At 39.6% G+C, this 14,212-nt stretch overlaps 1 protein-coding gene across 3 annotated transcripts in view; it reads right to left on the bottom strand.

Annotated features, from left to right (window-relative positions):
• Positions 1-14,212, bottom strand: part of FNIP2 (folliculin interacting protein 2) — a 50,702-nt gene that overhangs the window by 27,651 nt on the left and 8,839 nt on the right. For all 3 annotated transcript variants that reach the window (XM_066317648.1, XM_066317647.1, XM_066317649.1), the window contains exon 2: positions 456-582. In XM_066317648.1, the coding sequence (XP_066173745.1) occupies positions 456-582 (127 nt within the window). The remainder of the gene's footprint in view (positions 1-455; positions 583-14,212) is intronic.

Here is a 14,212-nt window from a genome sequence, read left to right on the forward strand (position 1 = left end):
TCGCCATGTGTCATGCTTACACAATACAATGTGGCTAGCCAGTGAAGTTGTTTTAATTCAAATAAAGACAACAGCTTTCCTATTCCAAACACCAAAGCAAAGAAAGCACCTTTAGACACATGGTGAACATCACTGAAATGGATTGTACAGGCAGGGCTAACAACAAAAGCAGACCCAGTCAACATTAGAAAGGCTGAAGGAATACTCAGTTTAAAGGGAAACAGATTTCTTTGCCTGAAAGGAAATCTGGATTGCTACGTTTGAATACCATATTTATATTATAAATACCGAATATCAGATATGTTCATAGGCTTGTTGTAACCCAACACGTTTGTTGCAGCTATCACAGTGAAAGATCACAAGATTAAGAAGTTGACAGTGTCTTAACAAAATAACTGCTTTTTTAAAGGAAAACAAAAGAGCAGTAAGACAACAGCAAAATTAACATTTCATACCTGAACCACAGCTTCATCAATTTTGCGGACTGCTTTGGAATCAAACAAGACCTGTCTGCCTCTCCTCTCACAGTCTTGGTAAACTATCAGGCGGATTTCATTCAAGTCAAACTCCGAAGAGGACCAGCTACAGATTAGAAACACAAGATGTTAAAATAGTGTGTTTACTTTGCAGGCTCATTTAAGTGAAGAGACAGGTATTAGGCAAAGACATATTTTACTTAGCATTTACAAAATCCAAGGTGCAAATCATATAGCCCCTAGCAAAAAGGAACTCCAAAGGAGTGTCTAAGCTCAGCGTCACTGAAAAAGGGAGGCAAAGCCAGACCAATTTTCATCCAATCCTTTTCCAAAATTTTCCAGAAAGAGAACATAAAACTGTCTCAGCAATCTGCTCCCAGCCTTAACTCTTATTATTATTCTCTTCTCTGTACAGAGCCTGGATCATCCTTATTTTAAGTTAAGTGTAGTATTTTATGCAATATTCCCAGTGACAATAAAACACAATGGATTACCATCCTCTCTACTTCAGCCTCCGGAAAGCACAAGGCTTACACCGTCTCTCTTCCTTCTCTAAACAATACAAGCCTAATTCCTTTCGACCCATTCCTGACAACGTAAGTTAAGATTTTTCCCAAAATTTAAGTCTTGCAACTGATAGAAAAGATTTATGTTGTTCCATTCCTTTTCCCCCCTTTTCTGAGACATTTCAGTGGTTACAGAGCAGCCACTGATTGCTGAGACTTGATCTCCAGCTACAATAAAAATCATTTAGCACATAAAACAGAGATACTTGAACTTCAACCTGAAGTGAAATAATTCTCTCAAACCAGAATCTGCCCATTCTTGAGATACACGAAGGCACACGACCTGCCTCACTGCACTACCACAGGGGCTAGGGAGCCAAACTGACCATTGTGGCAATGACAAGAAATCTCATTTCCTAATTTCAAAAGGAGTCAGTCTGCATCCGAGCATGGAGATTTGCCTGGCGTCAGCTTCAGCTACAGAAAACACTTTTTGAGTTATGTAGATGACAAGATGAAATCAATGGAAAAAACCTACTACTGCACAAAGCAGTGCCACAGAGCACTGATGCTCAGCCACGCTGCCCTAGCCCTGACCTGGATGGACTGCACCTGGGGGGTGAGAGTACAAGTGTTATTAATAGTTGTTGGTTTAGCAAACTGCATAACAGACTTCAGTCAAGGCCATACTGATCTTCCACCCAAAAGAAGGTTTCATTTAGGAATTTGCCCAAACTGTGCTTTACAGAAATGGAAAGGAGATAATTGAGAGAACAGCATAAAACCCCTATACAGATGAAAGACTTGAATTTATGAAGCTATTTCTTTTATTCCATGCTGCTCTGTCAACATCCATAAATCAATAGTGAGGTAAACACTATCAAATCCTGCTAGAGTCAGGATAACTGCTTTAGAAGTACATTTGCAGACTTGTGATTTTAAAATAATTTTAAGTAAAGCCAGCTTAATTTCTTCTTTGTGCTCTTTCTACAAAGCTAAAAAACAAGCCTAAATAGGAATCTTTTTCAAACCCAAAAGACCTCAGTCTGGAGGTCTATTTTTAAACATCTCTGGACAGAATAAGCCACATACTTATTTTCACTGTAAGGTACTCTGATACAAGTATGCTGTATGTACATAATATGCAAGGTTCCCCACCATGGAATGATGCTAGAGGCCGTTTTGCCATCCACAGTGAGGAAACTTCTTGATGTGTATCTAACATGTTGCCTCCAGAACTGCTGAGAGTGCCAGGCAGATTTCTTTTCAAGCCTTTCCTTTCAAAGGCACTCACAGCATTACGTTAACCTGCATGAGACCAGACCTGATACCATTGTTGATAGTTGCCCAACAAAGATCCTACACACCTTGCTTACACAGAGAGCTGCAACTACACCATCTGTTTAAGAAGTCTGTTACTAGTTTCTCAGCCTACTGCCTGTGCAATGTTATTACAAAATCCAGTTACACTGAATGCAAGAGAAGTCAGAGCCATCAATACACTTCATCCTAGTTTGCCACATGAATAGGATACTCCTCAGTATCAGATAACTCAGTATCTCTTCCGTGTAACCCAATAGTTACACAGCTAACTATTTACTTACTTACTGCAACAGACAACCAGAAGTTACTACACTGTTTCCTTAAAAAGGCTGCAGGTTTTTCCTTCCTTTAACAGCAAAGGAAAGGTACATCTCTATGGCTTTAGATTAAATTCTATGCAAGAGCAAAGCCTTATTTATCTCCATGACTGGCACAGCAGCATCCATACTTCAGACCACAGGCATGCAAGTCTAAACTGCGAAAGATTCAGTTCAGATGTTCAGATACAGATTGAGCCAGTCTAGCCCTGCATCTGCCCTCTGATGCAGGATCGCATGCAGGCTGGGTTGCATGGATTCAGGTTTCCTTATGAACAAATGAACTCCCACATCACGCACTAAAGCAAACCTCATGTTGTTCATGCAGTGCTGACTTCTGTATAAGACACGAACTGGATTTTATGTTAAAGTAGAAGCCAATTTAACAGCCTTTTCCATACAGCATGCTAGAACTAAAGATTCCTGCAATCTGTCAGAACTACAAACAGATTCTCTAGTACCAGACAGCAATGACCTAAGAAATTATATAAAATCTATCATACAGAGCTTTATGTGACTAGCAAACCAAATCTAGGGAAGTAATTTCAGCTACTGCTTCTTATACTTCTAACCAAATAGAAAACTTATGTTTTAATGATGCCATTGCTTACAGATGCAGTTCCTGCAGCAGACCTACCTATTATAGAAGAGATCCTCATTTGATAACATCAAGCATATCTATGGACAATTTATACAGGCATACGAGTCTACGTAGTCTCATTACTTCCACTTGGAATCCAGCAGCAGACCCAAGATTAGTCAGATGACTGAGATGTTTATGCCCATCACAAAAGCTGATGAGCACTGCTTACAGTACTTCCACCCTTTATTGTTTAAGTGAGATTATGTCACACAGATCCCCCAAAACAGGGACAGTGGGAGTATTCAATCTCCTAAAAGCAGAGTGTTGAAGAATAGACAATACACAGATTTATTGGTCACATGTGTTTTCACATGTGTAAAAACCAAAACCCTAAACTGTTACTTCCTTATCCCTGTATCAGCTTCTTGCTGATTTAGCTATGCCAGATCCTGCATATTCTTAAAAATCAACCACATTAACTAAATTGATGTGATCTTGTGTATATGTCTGTATTTCAGGTTAAATGTAGCTGTTCTGCCTGAACATGTTTTCTTATTTGACCACAAAAGTAAGAGCCCCACATATCCTTTCACCCCTTTTTGTATCTATGTGACCTTTACTGTTACTTGTGTCTGCTCTGGTAATTGTTGGACCTTTCTATAGGTAAACTGAATTCTCTGCAGCAACAGAAGTCTGTCCAAGCAGACGAAAGTGGATCAGAAACATGGTTGGACAAAGAAAGAAGTAGAAGGCAGTGGAACCTGCACCTCTTGGTGGCAGCATGACTTACACTAACTCACTTCATCCGTGGAACTATATACCTTTAGGAAAGGGCACAAAGAAAACATTTGCTGATACACTCCAAGTAAGTCCAGAGGCTAGTTGGGATGTTAATTGAGTTTTCTTGTTCCCAAGTCAGTTCTCTGCCTGCTTAGTGAGCTGACTTCCCTAAGGGGAACCAGTTCCAAAAGGACTTGAAAGGCCAAAGCCAGAAGAAGGGGGAAAAGGACAAGAGCATGATGTCAAAAATCAAAGGAAGAAGTGGTTCCTCCAACGCCATCAGTCTGTTTGAACAGGTCAGCTTACCCAGCCTCACCTTCAGACTGTATCTTTGCTGTATGCAAAAGATGTTAGAACTAATAAACATTATCTTCAAGTCCAAATAAATAAACCAAATCCAGCTGCCACTGTTCATATGACAGTAGAACCAGGTATACTAGAGATAGTAAAATGCTATGGATTTGGGGTTTTTTTTCCTGAAAGAAAGCCACAAGTTTGGAACAGCTAACAGATACCCTGGAAAGTTTTGTCCCCAGAGAAGCTTAAGCTTGCTTTATATTCTCCTGCATGTACATATAAGCTACTTTCCTTTGGCTTGTTCAACATTTCTTCAATTACAGTAATGAGACGTGGACACAAGATCTCTCTTACTTAGGAGAAAGCAGACTTGTTTGTTCCTGGAAAAAATTCACAGAAAATTTGCCTCATTCTGCCCTGAATAAATACTTTCAGTTAATACAGATTTCCAAACACTAATGTTTACAAAGAAAGCTTTTGCTTCACCTTTATAATTACCAGCATGCATGCAATAACTGAAGAGTGACCTATTCACTTATATTCAAAAACTACTTCGGTTGACCTTAAACTGTTTTTGAAAGTGATTAATCCCTCACTCCTTCACTGCAACATCAACATATAGGCTTAAGAACCAAACAGGCTTAAACATCCCTGTATATTTATCTATATTTTTCAGCTTCTTAGACCAGCAACCCTGAATGTAGAATACTAATTCTAACACCCCTGGGTGCTAGAACTTGGAAAAAGCCACCCTGAACCATATTTTCAACACAGCTACATAGCTATAAAGAGTCAGACATTGGAGACATGCTGGCACATGTCTGAAAAGGACAACACAAAAGTTAAATAAACACTATTCCCACTTCAGATTACTCTGATGTAATGCTTGAATTAGAGGTAACAAGTAAATTGAATTAGAGGTAACTTGACAAGTAAAACAGAGGGTTTCCCTCTCTGTTCTTCCCCCAGTCCACAGCATTCTCTCCTGTCAGCTCCACACACTGTTAGTACTTGACCCACTAACACAGGAGGTAGCAAAAAACAGTAAAATAAGGGAAACTAATTAGGAAACTAGAAAGAGAAGGTAAGATTATTTAACCTTAATTGAAAAGAAAGGCAATTACCCTTTCTGCCTCAGTTTGCATATACATAAATCTTACACATCAGAGTCAAGAATGTTGGTTCAGCTTCAAACAGGAAAGACTTTCTGAGTTTGTCAGCTTCATCATCAAGAATAAGCTTCTAACAGAACTTTTTCAATTATTTACAAAATAGCCTTTCAGGTACATTATTATAAATCTAGTGTTACATTAAAACGGCCTTTCTTTGTCAAAAATCATATACATCCAAAAAGTTACATGCATACCTGTTTTGCAGCAGTCTAGTCACTTTGTTCACACAGCTGACACTTTCATCTCTCAAAGACTTTCTAATTCTTTCATCCAATTTGGTACAAGAGAGATTGTTTCCAAGTGGTACATCGTTGTTTCTTGCTCTTTCTATTTGTTCCCCAGTGCCATTTGCAGTTTTTGGTGTACCCCCACACATTTTCTTAGCTACAAATCCTCTTGTAAGGCTTCCTCAAAGAAACTAAATTCCTGCTGAAGAGAAACAGCCTCAAGCAGGTTTCTTCACTATCGATCAACCATTAACAACAGTAATTTACCATCAGCTTTCTTCCCTATAAAGGAACACAGTCTGCTGAATTTCCAGCTGGAGGGGAAAAAAGGCAAAGTAATCTTCATATATTCTATAAGCCATTAATACAAGACAGCTGTAGCTAATGTACTCCTGCAATTATTCCAGACAGAACAGACATGACTTTCAGGTTTCAGAAGCCATCGTGGACTTGCTCTTGCTGCTGTCAGAGGTTCTCCTACTAAGCCTGGTGCAAAGCTGTAGCAGATACAACAGCTAATATTGACTTTAGCTATGTTTGTTTCCTGGTATGTGATTTAGGTAGCTGGCAATTATGTAGTCACAAGACTGAACCATATGGCCTCTTAAAAAAAAAAAAAAGAGAGCATAGTTGCTTTTGCAGTGACTCGCCCTTAGTTGCAAGGTTGCTCTAACACTGGCTACAACACCCTGTTAATGGCTCTCATGTGAGCAAGTGTCATCTGACAACCCCTAGCAACCTCATATAGCTTAGGAGCAAGTAAGAATCTGTCATCATTGCCATATGGCAATCAGTTTAAAAAACCTAACTACCAACACCAAGAAACACACTAGATATTCTACACTGTAATGCTTTTATTTCTAAGGACAAATACTACTTATACTTGGACAAGAACTTGACAGTAGTACTTTGAAAAGCTTTTCTTAAAAAGTATGAAGGAAAACAATGAGAAAAGGCTTGTTGCAGACTTCCAGTTGCTTGATGAAAATTTATAGTCATGTGCCTTTTAAAATAATTCAATGGCAATACTGCTGACAAAAGTATCTAATAAGATACTCCTGAGCAAATAAACATAAAAATTTGGACAGAACAAAAGAATCAGATCACAGAAGACAGAATATCAAGTCAAACTCCTGGGCCTGCACAGGAGAGTCCCCAAGAGTCAGACATGCCCCAAAGCATTGTCCAAACGCTTCTTGAACTCTGTTTCATGCTGTGACCACGTCCCTAGGGAGTATATTCTAGTGTCCAAACACCCTCTAGGTGAGTAACTTTTTTCTGATATGCAACCTATACCTCCCTAGCACAGGTTCAGGCCATTCCCTTGGGTCCTGTCACTGGTGCCCACAGAGAAGAGTGCAGTGCCTGCCCTTGCTCTTCCCCACATGAGGAAGGTGTAACTACAATGAGGTCTTTTCTCTTTCCTCCTCTCCAGGCTCAAACAACTGAGTGGCCTCAGCCATTCCTCATACGGCTTCTCCCCAAGGCCCTTCACCATCCATGTTGCCCTCCTTTGGGTACTCTATGAGATCTTAAGTATCTTTCTAGTATTGCACTGACCAAAGCTGCACACAGGATGTTCTGTTAGGCTTTGGTAATTCTACTGCAGAACAAAGTTCTCTTCCCCATCATTGCTTTAAAAAAGTTATCCAGACGTATCTGCTCACAATTCACATGTCTCATGACTTATGATGGGCTTTCTCCCCATCAGTAAAATTTTAGACATTTTATAAGATAACAGCCCTACTGCAATTTCCCTTCCAGGTTAAAAAGGGAAAATAACTTTGTTAATGGTCAACCAGACCAGCAGCAGACTTAGAAGAAGATTTCAAAATCCAGTGCTACGTGCTACCTGCTAAGCACAGCACCCTTAGAATGATTTTGTAATCTCAGTTAATCCCAACCTCTAAAAACTGGACAGAAGAGAAGGAAAAAAACTAGAGCAAGGTTAGGTTGAACAACTCGCTCTGTTGCTGAGGGAAACCTACAGCAATAAGAAGAACCAGCTCCACTTCAATCCCCAGAGAAGTGACAAGTTCTGGATCACAATCGCTCCTCCTAAGCGCGGCAAATAAGTGAAATCTTTGGCCTGTTCTCATATGATATGATTTAAACAATCTAGGAGAGGACAACTTTAGCCCTCAACTCCTTGAGGAAGACTACTTTAAACACCAGTCATCTCTGAAGTGCAAACGAAATAAGTGAAATATTGCATTTTGACTAAGATCAGGAAATCATAGCCTTCACTTCTGTACTACCTGTTCCCCAAACAAACTAAAATTCTGGAATGTTCATCAAACTATCAAATTCACATCAGACATTAAAACAAGAAACTCCTGTAAGCTCGCTAAATAGATGTGCTTTACAACACTACCTCATCTGTAAATGCAATCATCTGTAAAATAAGATAAATCCTAAAGTACCTGGGGAATTAACACTGCAAATCCAAAGAACAGTTTCTAAACAACAACAAAATAATACATAAATCTATACATAGAAAACATGCAGAGTCCATAAAGTAGATAATACAGAAAATGGAAGAAGTCCTGCTCTGCAGATATAATCCTCTGTGAAGCAGAGTTTAATCACTCTTTTTCTAGGCTATGTGACAGCATGTCACCTACTCTATTTGTAGGTCATTTCCTGTCCTTCATCTTCACTGTGAGACAATTGTCTAAATGATTTGAACTCAAGGTAACACTTTAGCAAGAAAATTCAGGGTGAGGAAAAGAGGAAATAAATATATGTGATGTAGTTAAGAATAATTTTCTGTTACAGCTATCCACTTGTTACAGCTGTCCACTGGAACTTAAGCTGTCCACTAAAACTTAAGTACTGTTTTCAAATATAAGAGAATATTTTCAGAGACCTCTGCAAGGTTTTCTTTTCTAAACAGCTTTTAGAAGTGACTACAGAAGCTTAGGAAAAAAAGTTTGACTCATATCTGCTGTTTCAGTGAACATTTGTTTTTTGCAGAACATACATTTAGCACAATCAATACACAAAAAATGCCTAGACCCAGACATTCAGGATTAGTGCCAAAACACATGTTTAAAGATGAAGTGGAATCTCTTTTGGATTGCTTAATGATTTTCCCTCTTTTAGTCCATTGAATAGCTTATGTGGAAGACAGGTTCCCATCCTCCCTCCTAATTTGAATCATTTACCCTGCATTGTTTCTTCTCTTTCTACAACCTCAGATATGGAAGAGTTGTGCTGATGCCACACCACATTCCTTTTCCACAATGACTTAGAGTAGTCCTAATAAGGCAAAGCTCTATTAACCTCAAATGAACTACCTTGTTCAAGCATGATACATAGTTACTAGCTTCACACAAGTTAGGCGGGATACATTGCAGATTAGTCACGCAACAAGTGAAGGAAGGTATTACTCGGAGCACTGCTCTCTCTCAGGACAGATTTTCCTGAAGAAAGAGTTCTGGTGGAGAAACAAAGTTCTCAGTATCAAATCACTGTACAGAAGGGTAACTCTTTTTTAGGATAATTCTGTGTTCCTCTATGAAGTCCAAAACAATATTGGACATATTTGTTCACTGAAAAGCTAGAATTCCACAGATTCCCTACTTAGGAAAGGACAATATACTGGATTTTTGTAAGGCTGGAAGCATTTTTTCCATCATCTTTGTTGCTACAAAGCAATACCATCACAGGCATGCAAAAGAAATTACAAGACACACACACACTGCTGACAGAGGTTAACAAACAGATCTAGGCAAGTTGGGAGTCACCATGAAGGGCACACATCAGCCTTCCACAAACAAAGAGCAGCCCATTAAACCAGTGTGTCACAACTCAACCCCTCTAAGTTATCAGGAATCACTGTTCACTGGTTTATCTACAAGTCTGAAGACTGGAAGCTAGCTGTCATAGAGTATCTCAGAAATAAAGTAGAAATTAAAAAATAAAACCCACAGTAAAACAAAACCCTAATCAAAGAAAACACCCAGTGAGTACATTGTTTGAAGTAGGACCACAAACAGCACAGAGACAGCGCTCTCTAGCTAGCTCCAGAAGTGGAATTCCTCATTAGCAAAGAGGAGAGCTAAAGGCTTGTAATTGCACGAAAAAGGGCATGCATTTAATTGTGTTTTACCATTAAGAAAAGTGCGGTTTTTGTTAAACTAGGTCTTTAAACAAAGAAAAGTGAAGTCTGCAGTAAGGTTAGCACCCTGGGTCCATCCACCATCTAGTTCTTTCCTCCATACAGAAAGCCATGCTTAGTCTCAAACAACTTCCCCCTTTCCATCCCACTTTCTGCCACCATCTCCACAGCTTCTCACGGTCAGGAGAGCTCAGCTGACCCAAAGTCAAATATTTTGCAGAAGCTGTTTGATAGTGATGATCTCCACCATTTCAAAGAACTTGCTTTGAATTTTAACACTCTCTAGGGTTTGACTCTGCTTCTTTCCCTGTTTATTTTTTCAAGGCACCTACAATAAGCAGCTTCCAGCTTTCACTGCAGCCAAACAGCTTAAGCCAAATAGTGGCCATCCAGGAGCAAGCAGTGCTGGGTCCAGCATCTCTGCTGCATGGCCGGGCACAGGCGGCCGGGCCAGGCCACCCCACCCCACCTCGTCCGGCATGCAGCGCTGGGTCTCAGCTAATGCATCACTCCCGTGTCACTTGTTCCAGCGGCGCCATGTGACTGGGCCAGCAGCCAGGAACACAGCTACTAAATACAGACACTGCCAAGGCACGTCTGGGAACTGCCTCTGCCAGAAAATGAGATTAAGGGAAATCTTTTATCCTGCCTCTGCCTTTCCCCACCTTCTCTTGAACACAAGGAAGAACTTCACATTGTACATCTGAAGGAGAATTTTGAGCAACAATGCAAGGCAGAATCTGGTATTAATAACACTGTACTAGCTCTTACTCTGTTGCAATGCTGTATAAAAGCACTGAGAGATTTCAGACCTCACTATCTCCTACATAAGGGAGCAGGCCAAGACAGACATCACCACACCTTAGGGCTGGTATCCTGAGGCATGGGTTTGGTTGCCTGCTCTTTCCTGTTCCTTCTCCCTCCTCTATAAAGCCCTATGTTCTATATTTTATTCTTTTTTTATTTCAGAAAGAGTTTGCGTACAGCTTTCAAACCTCTGTTCAAAGGATTAATTTTAGAATGTGAAAAAAATTTACTAAGAAAAAAGGTTATTTATTGGACATAAGTAAATACATAGATACAGAGACATGAACAATTCCTGGTGTTTAACATCTTTTTTTCCTAGCTAAATGAAAAATATTTTTTCTGCTATAACACACACACAAACACCTTCACTCGAAGTAGCTAAAAACCCCCGCATGTTAACAGCAACCACTTCTTCACAAATTTCCTCCACTTCTACTATGAAAAGGCTATATTCACAAGAGGGCTTTGTGAACTGCAGAGGACATGGCACTTTCTCAAGCCTTACAGACAGAAGTTTAGGGTACTCTCTTCCAGAGGCACAGAAAGATTGCAAATCCCCATTTCTCATCATTGTTCTGAACACGCACTCCCACTGTACAAAAGAACACTCTCAAGCAGAGCTAGAGGCAAGTGCACGTCCCTCTTCCAAAAGAAACTGCTTCAGAAGGGGTCAGTTTCATCTAACCCAAAAGCACAAACTCAGCAGTATCGCTTGACTTAAAAAGAAATTAAAATTTACCTCCTGAATTCCTATTCTATGAAAAGATATCAGATTTGGCTCTCTAACACTGCTGAAAGCTGAAGCAGCTCAATTTTTTTGACCAGCTAACATAATAGTGGTAAGATCTCTGTTAATGGTTATGTTAAACTGTTGTAAGAACAAGATGTGTTTTGATCCTTCAAAAACAGAGATTGCAACTGAAAAGTTAGTCTGCAATAACCAGGAAGGGAAGGAAGAAAAAGTAAGTTGAATATTTATGAGACAGTACTGATTTACCACCTGGCAAGAATATGGGAAAGAACATATGCATAAGGAGCCACGCTTGATCACCCAAAAGTTGCTATAGCATGAACAGCAAAGTCCATTGCTTCGGTCTAAATGAATGCCAGGAAATCCTGACTTAGATTGAATGAAGTGATAACATGGACGGATATAACGTCAGCTCCGGCATTTTTCACTAGTTATAGCCAAAAATATGTTTTGCTCCTCTTGTTGTTGTTATGATAATTTGTCTGTTCCATCCAAAACACTTTCCTTAACTCTCACTTGTAGACAGCACACAAAGTAGCTTTCTAGTAACTAGAACTAAATTTTGAAGGCTTTGACAGATTTGTTTTCAAGTTCCACTGGAAAGGGAAGGAGAAACCGTGTGCATAAGATCATGGCAATTAAATCACTCATGCCATATACCTTCTCAATGAAAAAGACTACACACAAAGCCAACCAAACAAACCACAGTCCTGCAGCTGACTGGCATGGGCAAACCTACCCTTGCTGCAAGCCACTATGCTGAAGACTTACGTTCTGTTTACCACCAATTGCGTAGGACTTTGAATGTATAAATAGTCATTAAGTTATGAAACAGTCTCCCCTACTTAAAGCAGGCCAACCACTCTAAACTACTCACATAGGATCCCAAACATTTTCTCAAAAACACTGGCATTATAGTAGACTTAGGAGTTTATCCAGTCAGGTTTGTACATAATTATGGCTGACCACACCCAGGAGCATCCTAACATTTGGATGCCAAGTATCAGTTCATCAATCCTGAAATATTTAAGAAAAAAAAAAAATTGGAATCTCACAGAAAATCCAGTTGCACCCTTGTCCTGCAATAAGAATGATTTGTACATTGATAGATGCAAACAAATTTCAGTCAGCAAGCTTATGTAGCAATTATTTAGACAAATTAGAAAGCTTTCTCCTCAACAGAAGGTAAAAATTGGTCAAGCTCCTTTAGCATTCTGCAGAAAAACAAGTGTACAAGAAAGTCCTTTATAACAGACCTGATTTACTTCTGAGATGAAGTCTACCAGAGCAGACTTGCTAGAAGACATCCTAACAACTACAGATTCAGGATAACTTCATTTAATTACAAACAAAACCTTCTTTTCACTTTCTGTTAAAATGGGAACCAAGGATACAACTCTAATGAAGACTAAGTCAACTGTGAGTGCTTCAGTAACACAAACAAAAAGTCAAAATCAAATAAAATTTCAATCAAATTTCTAGTTCACATGCTAACACATTTCAATACAAACAGAGAATTATTTCTTTAAGTAAACAAAGTTTAATTCAGAGGCTCAAGTCATCTTTGGCACTCCACACAGCCATGTTTTGGCTAAAAACAAAGAAACTGGGCAGATGCATTATCAACGTGCACATGGGTTCATTGGCTGATTGTTTCAAAAAACCCATATTCAATACAAAATACATTGTTCTGTTTGTATTTTCATGTTCTTTGCATACCTATCCCTGCACCCATTATCCAGTCCAGCTATACATAAGCATTTTACAGCATTTCCACCAAGTGCTACCATAAAGTGACAGACAAATAGTTATTTTCAAACATACGTTATTTCCCCAGTTCCATTCAAAAGCATTCCCAAATATATCCCTGTCTGTAAGACTCCTTACAGGAACTTCTGAACACAAGAAATTTAGTACCTGAACTTTTTTGAACTCAACTGTACCGTGATCTAGTCCACAGGAGGTGACTGACATATATCCCCAAGTCTCCCAAGTACCAAAGTCATTAGGTTATTACTCACCCACTCCCAAAGTTAGAATTGTGTCTGAAATAATTTTAGTGCTTTGTAAGCATGATTTATGTGCATGCACAGGCAAATCTCATAAATACCTTTATAAGGAGAGAGGGTTAGTTATTCCAACTCTTTAACTAGATGTGTTCTAGAAACACTTTTAACAGTTGGGAGGGCAGAGGTTCCACTCCCAAAGCTGTTTCAAGTGGCTAACACAGGAGAGCAACCTTCCTCCAGGCTAAAAGCCAAGATCAAGTAGCAGCTAAGATGGATGTTACTGTGGTTGTCTGCTAAGTGAACTGAAGTGGCCACCAAATCTCTGTTCTTTATTCCAGCCGTCTGAACACAGCTGAGGATTAGCCCTCCATGACCATGTCTGCATGTTGTGACAGTTTAACACAGACTACTGTAAGAAGAGCTGGTTCTATCACTGACCTTTACACAGACACAACTGAGAGGGCTTCAGTGCTGTTCTATCAACACTGCTGTGGAAGTGACAAATGTCCAGCCAATACCCAATTCCAGCACAGAACAGGAGAATGCAGCAACATCTTGTAACATTGGAGTCATTCACCAAAACCAAGCCTTCACGTGCATGGACTAACCCTGCTGCTCCACAGCTGAACAAAGTGATTTCTGCATCAAATTTCTTCTTCCTAGTGCCTACACCTTCCTTTGCAGCACCCTCACAGATCTCCGCCCACCTTATTCAACCCAAGCTGTTAAACAAGAGAGGACACTTCAGAAACAAAAGGATCATGACCTTTCCTACAGTACACTTTGTCCTAAAAAGTACAACCCATTTTAGAGTGCAAGTTAGAGAGGAGAGTGTTAAATG

The sequence above is a fragment of the Sylvia atricapilla genome, chromosome 4, assembly GCF_009819655.1.
Source record: "Sylvia atricapilla isolate bSylAtr1 chromosome 4, bSylAtr1.pri, whole genome shotgun sequence".
Classification (NCBI taxonomy): Eukaryota; Metazoa; Chordata; class Aves; order Passeriformes; family Sylviidae; genus Sylvia; species Sylvia atricapilla.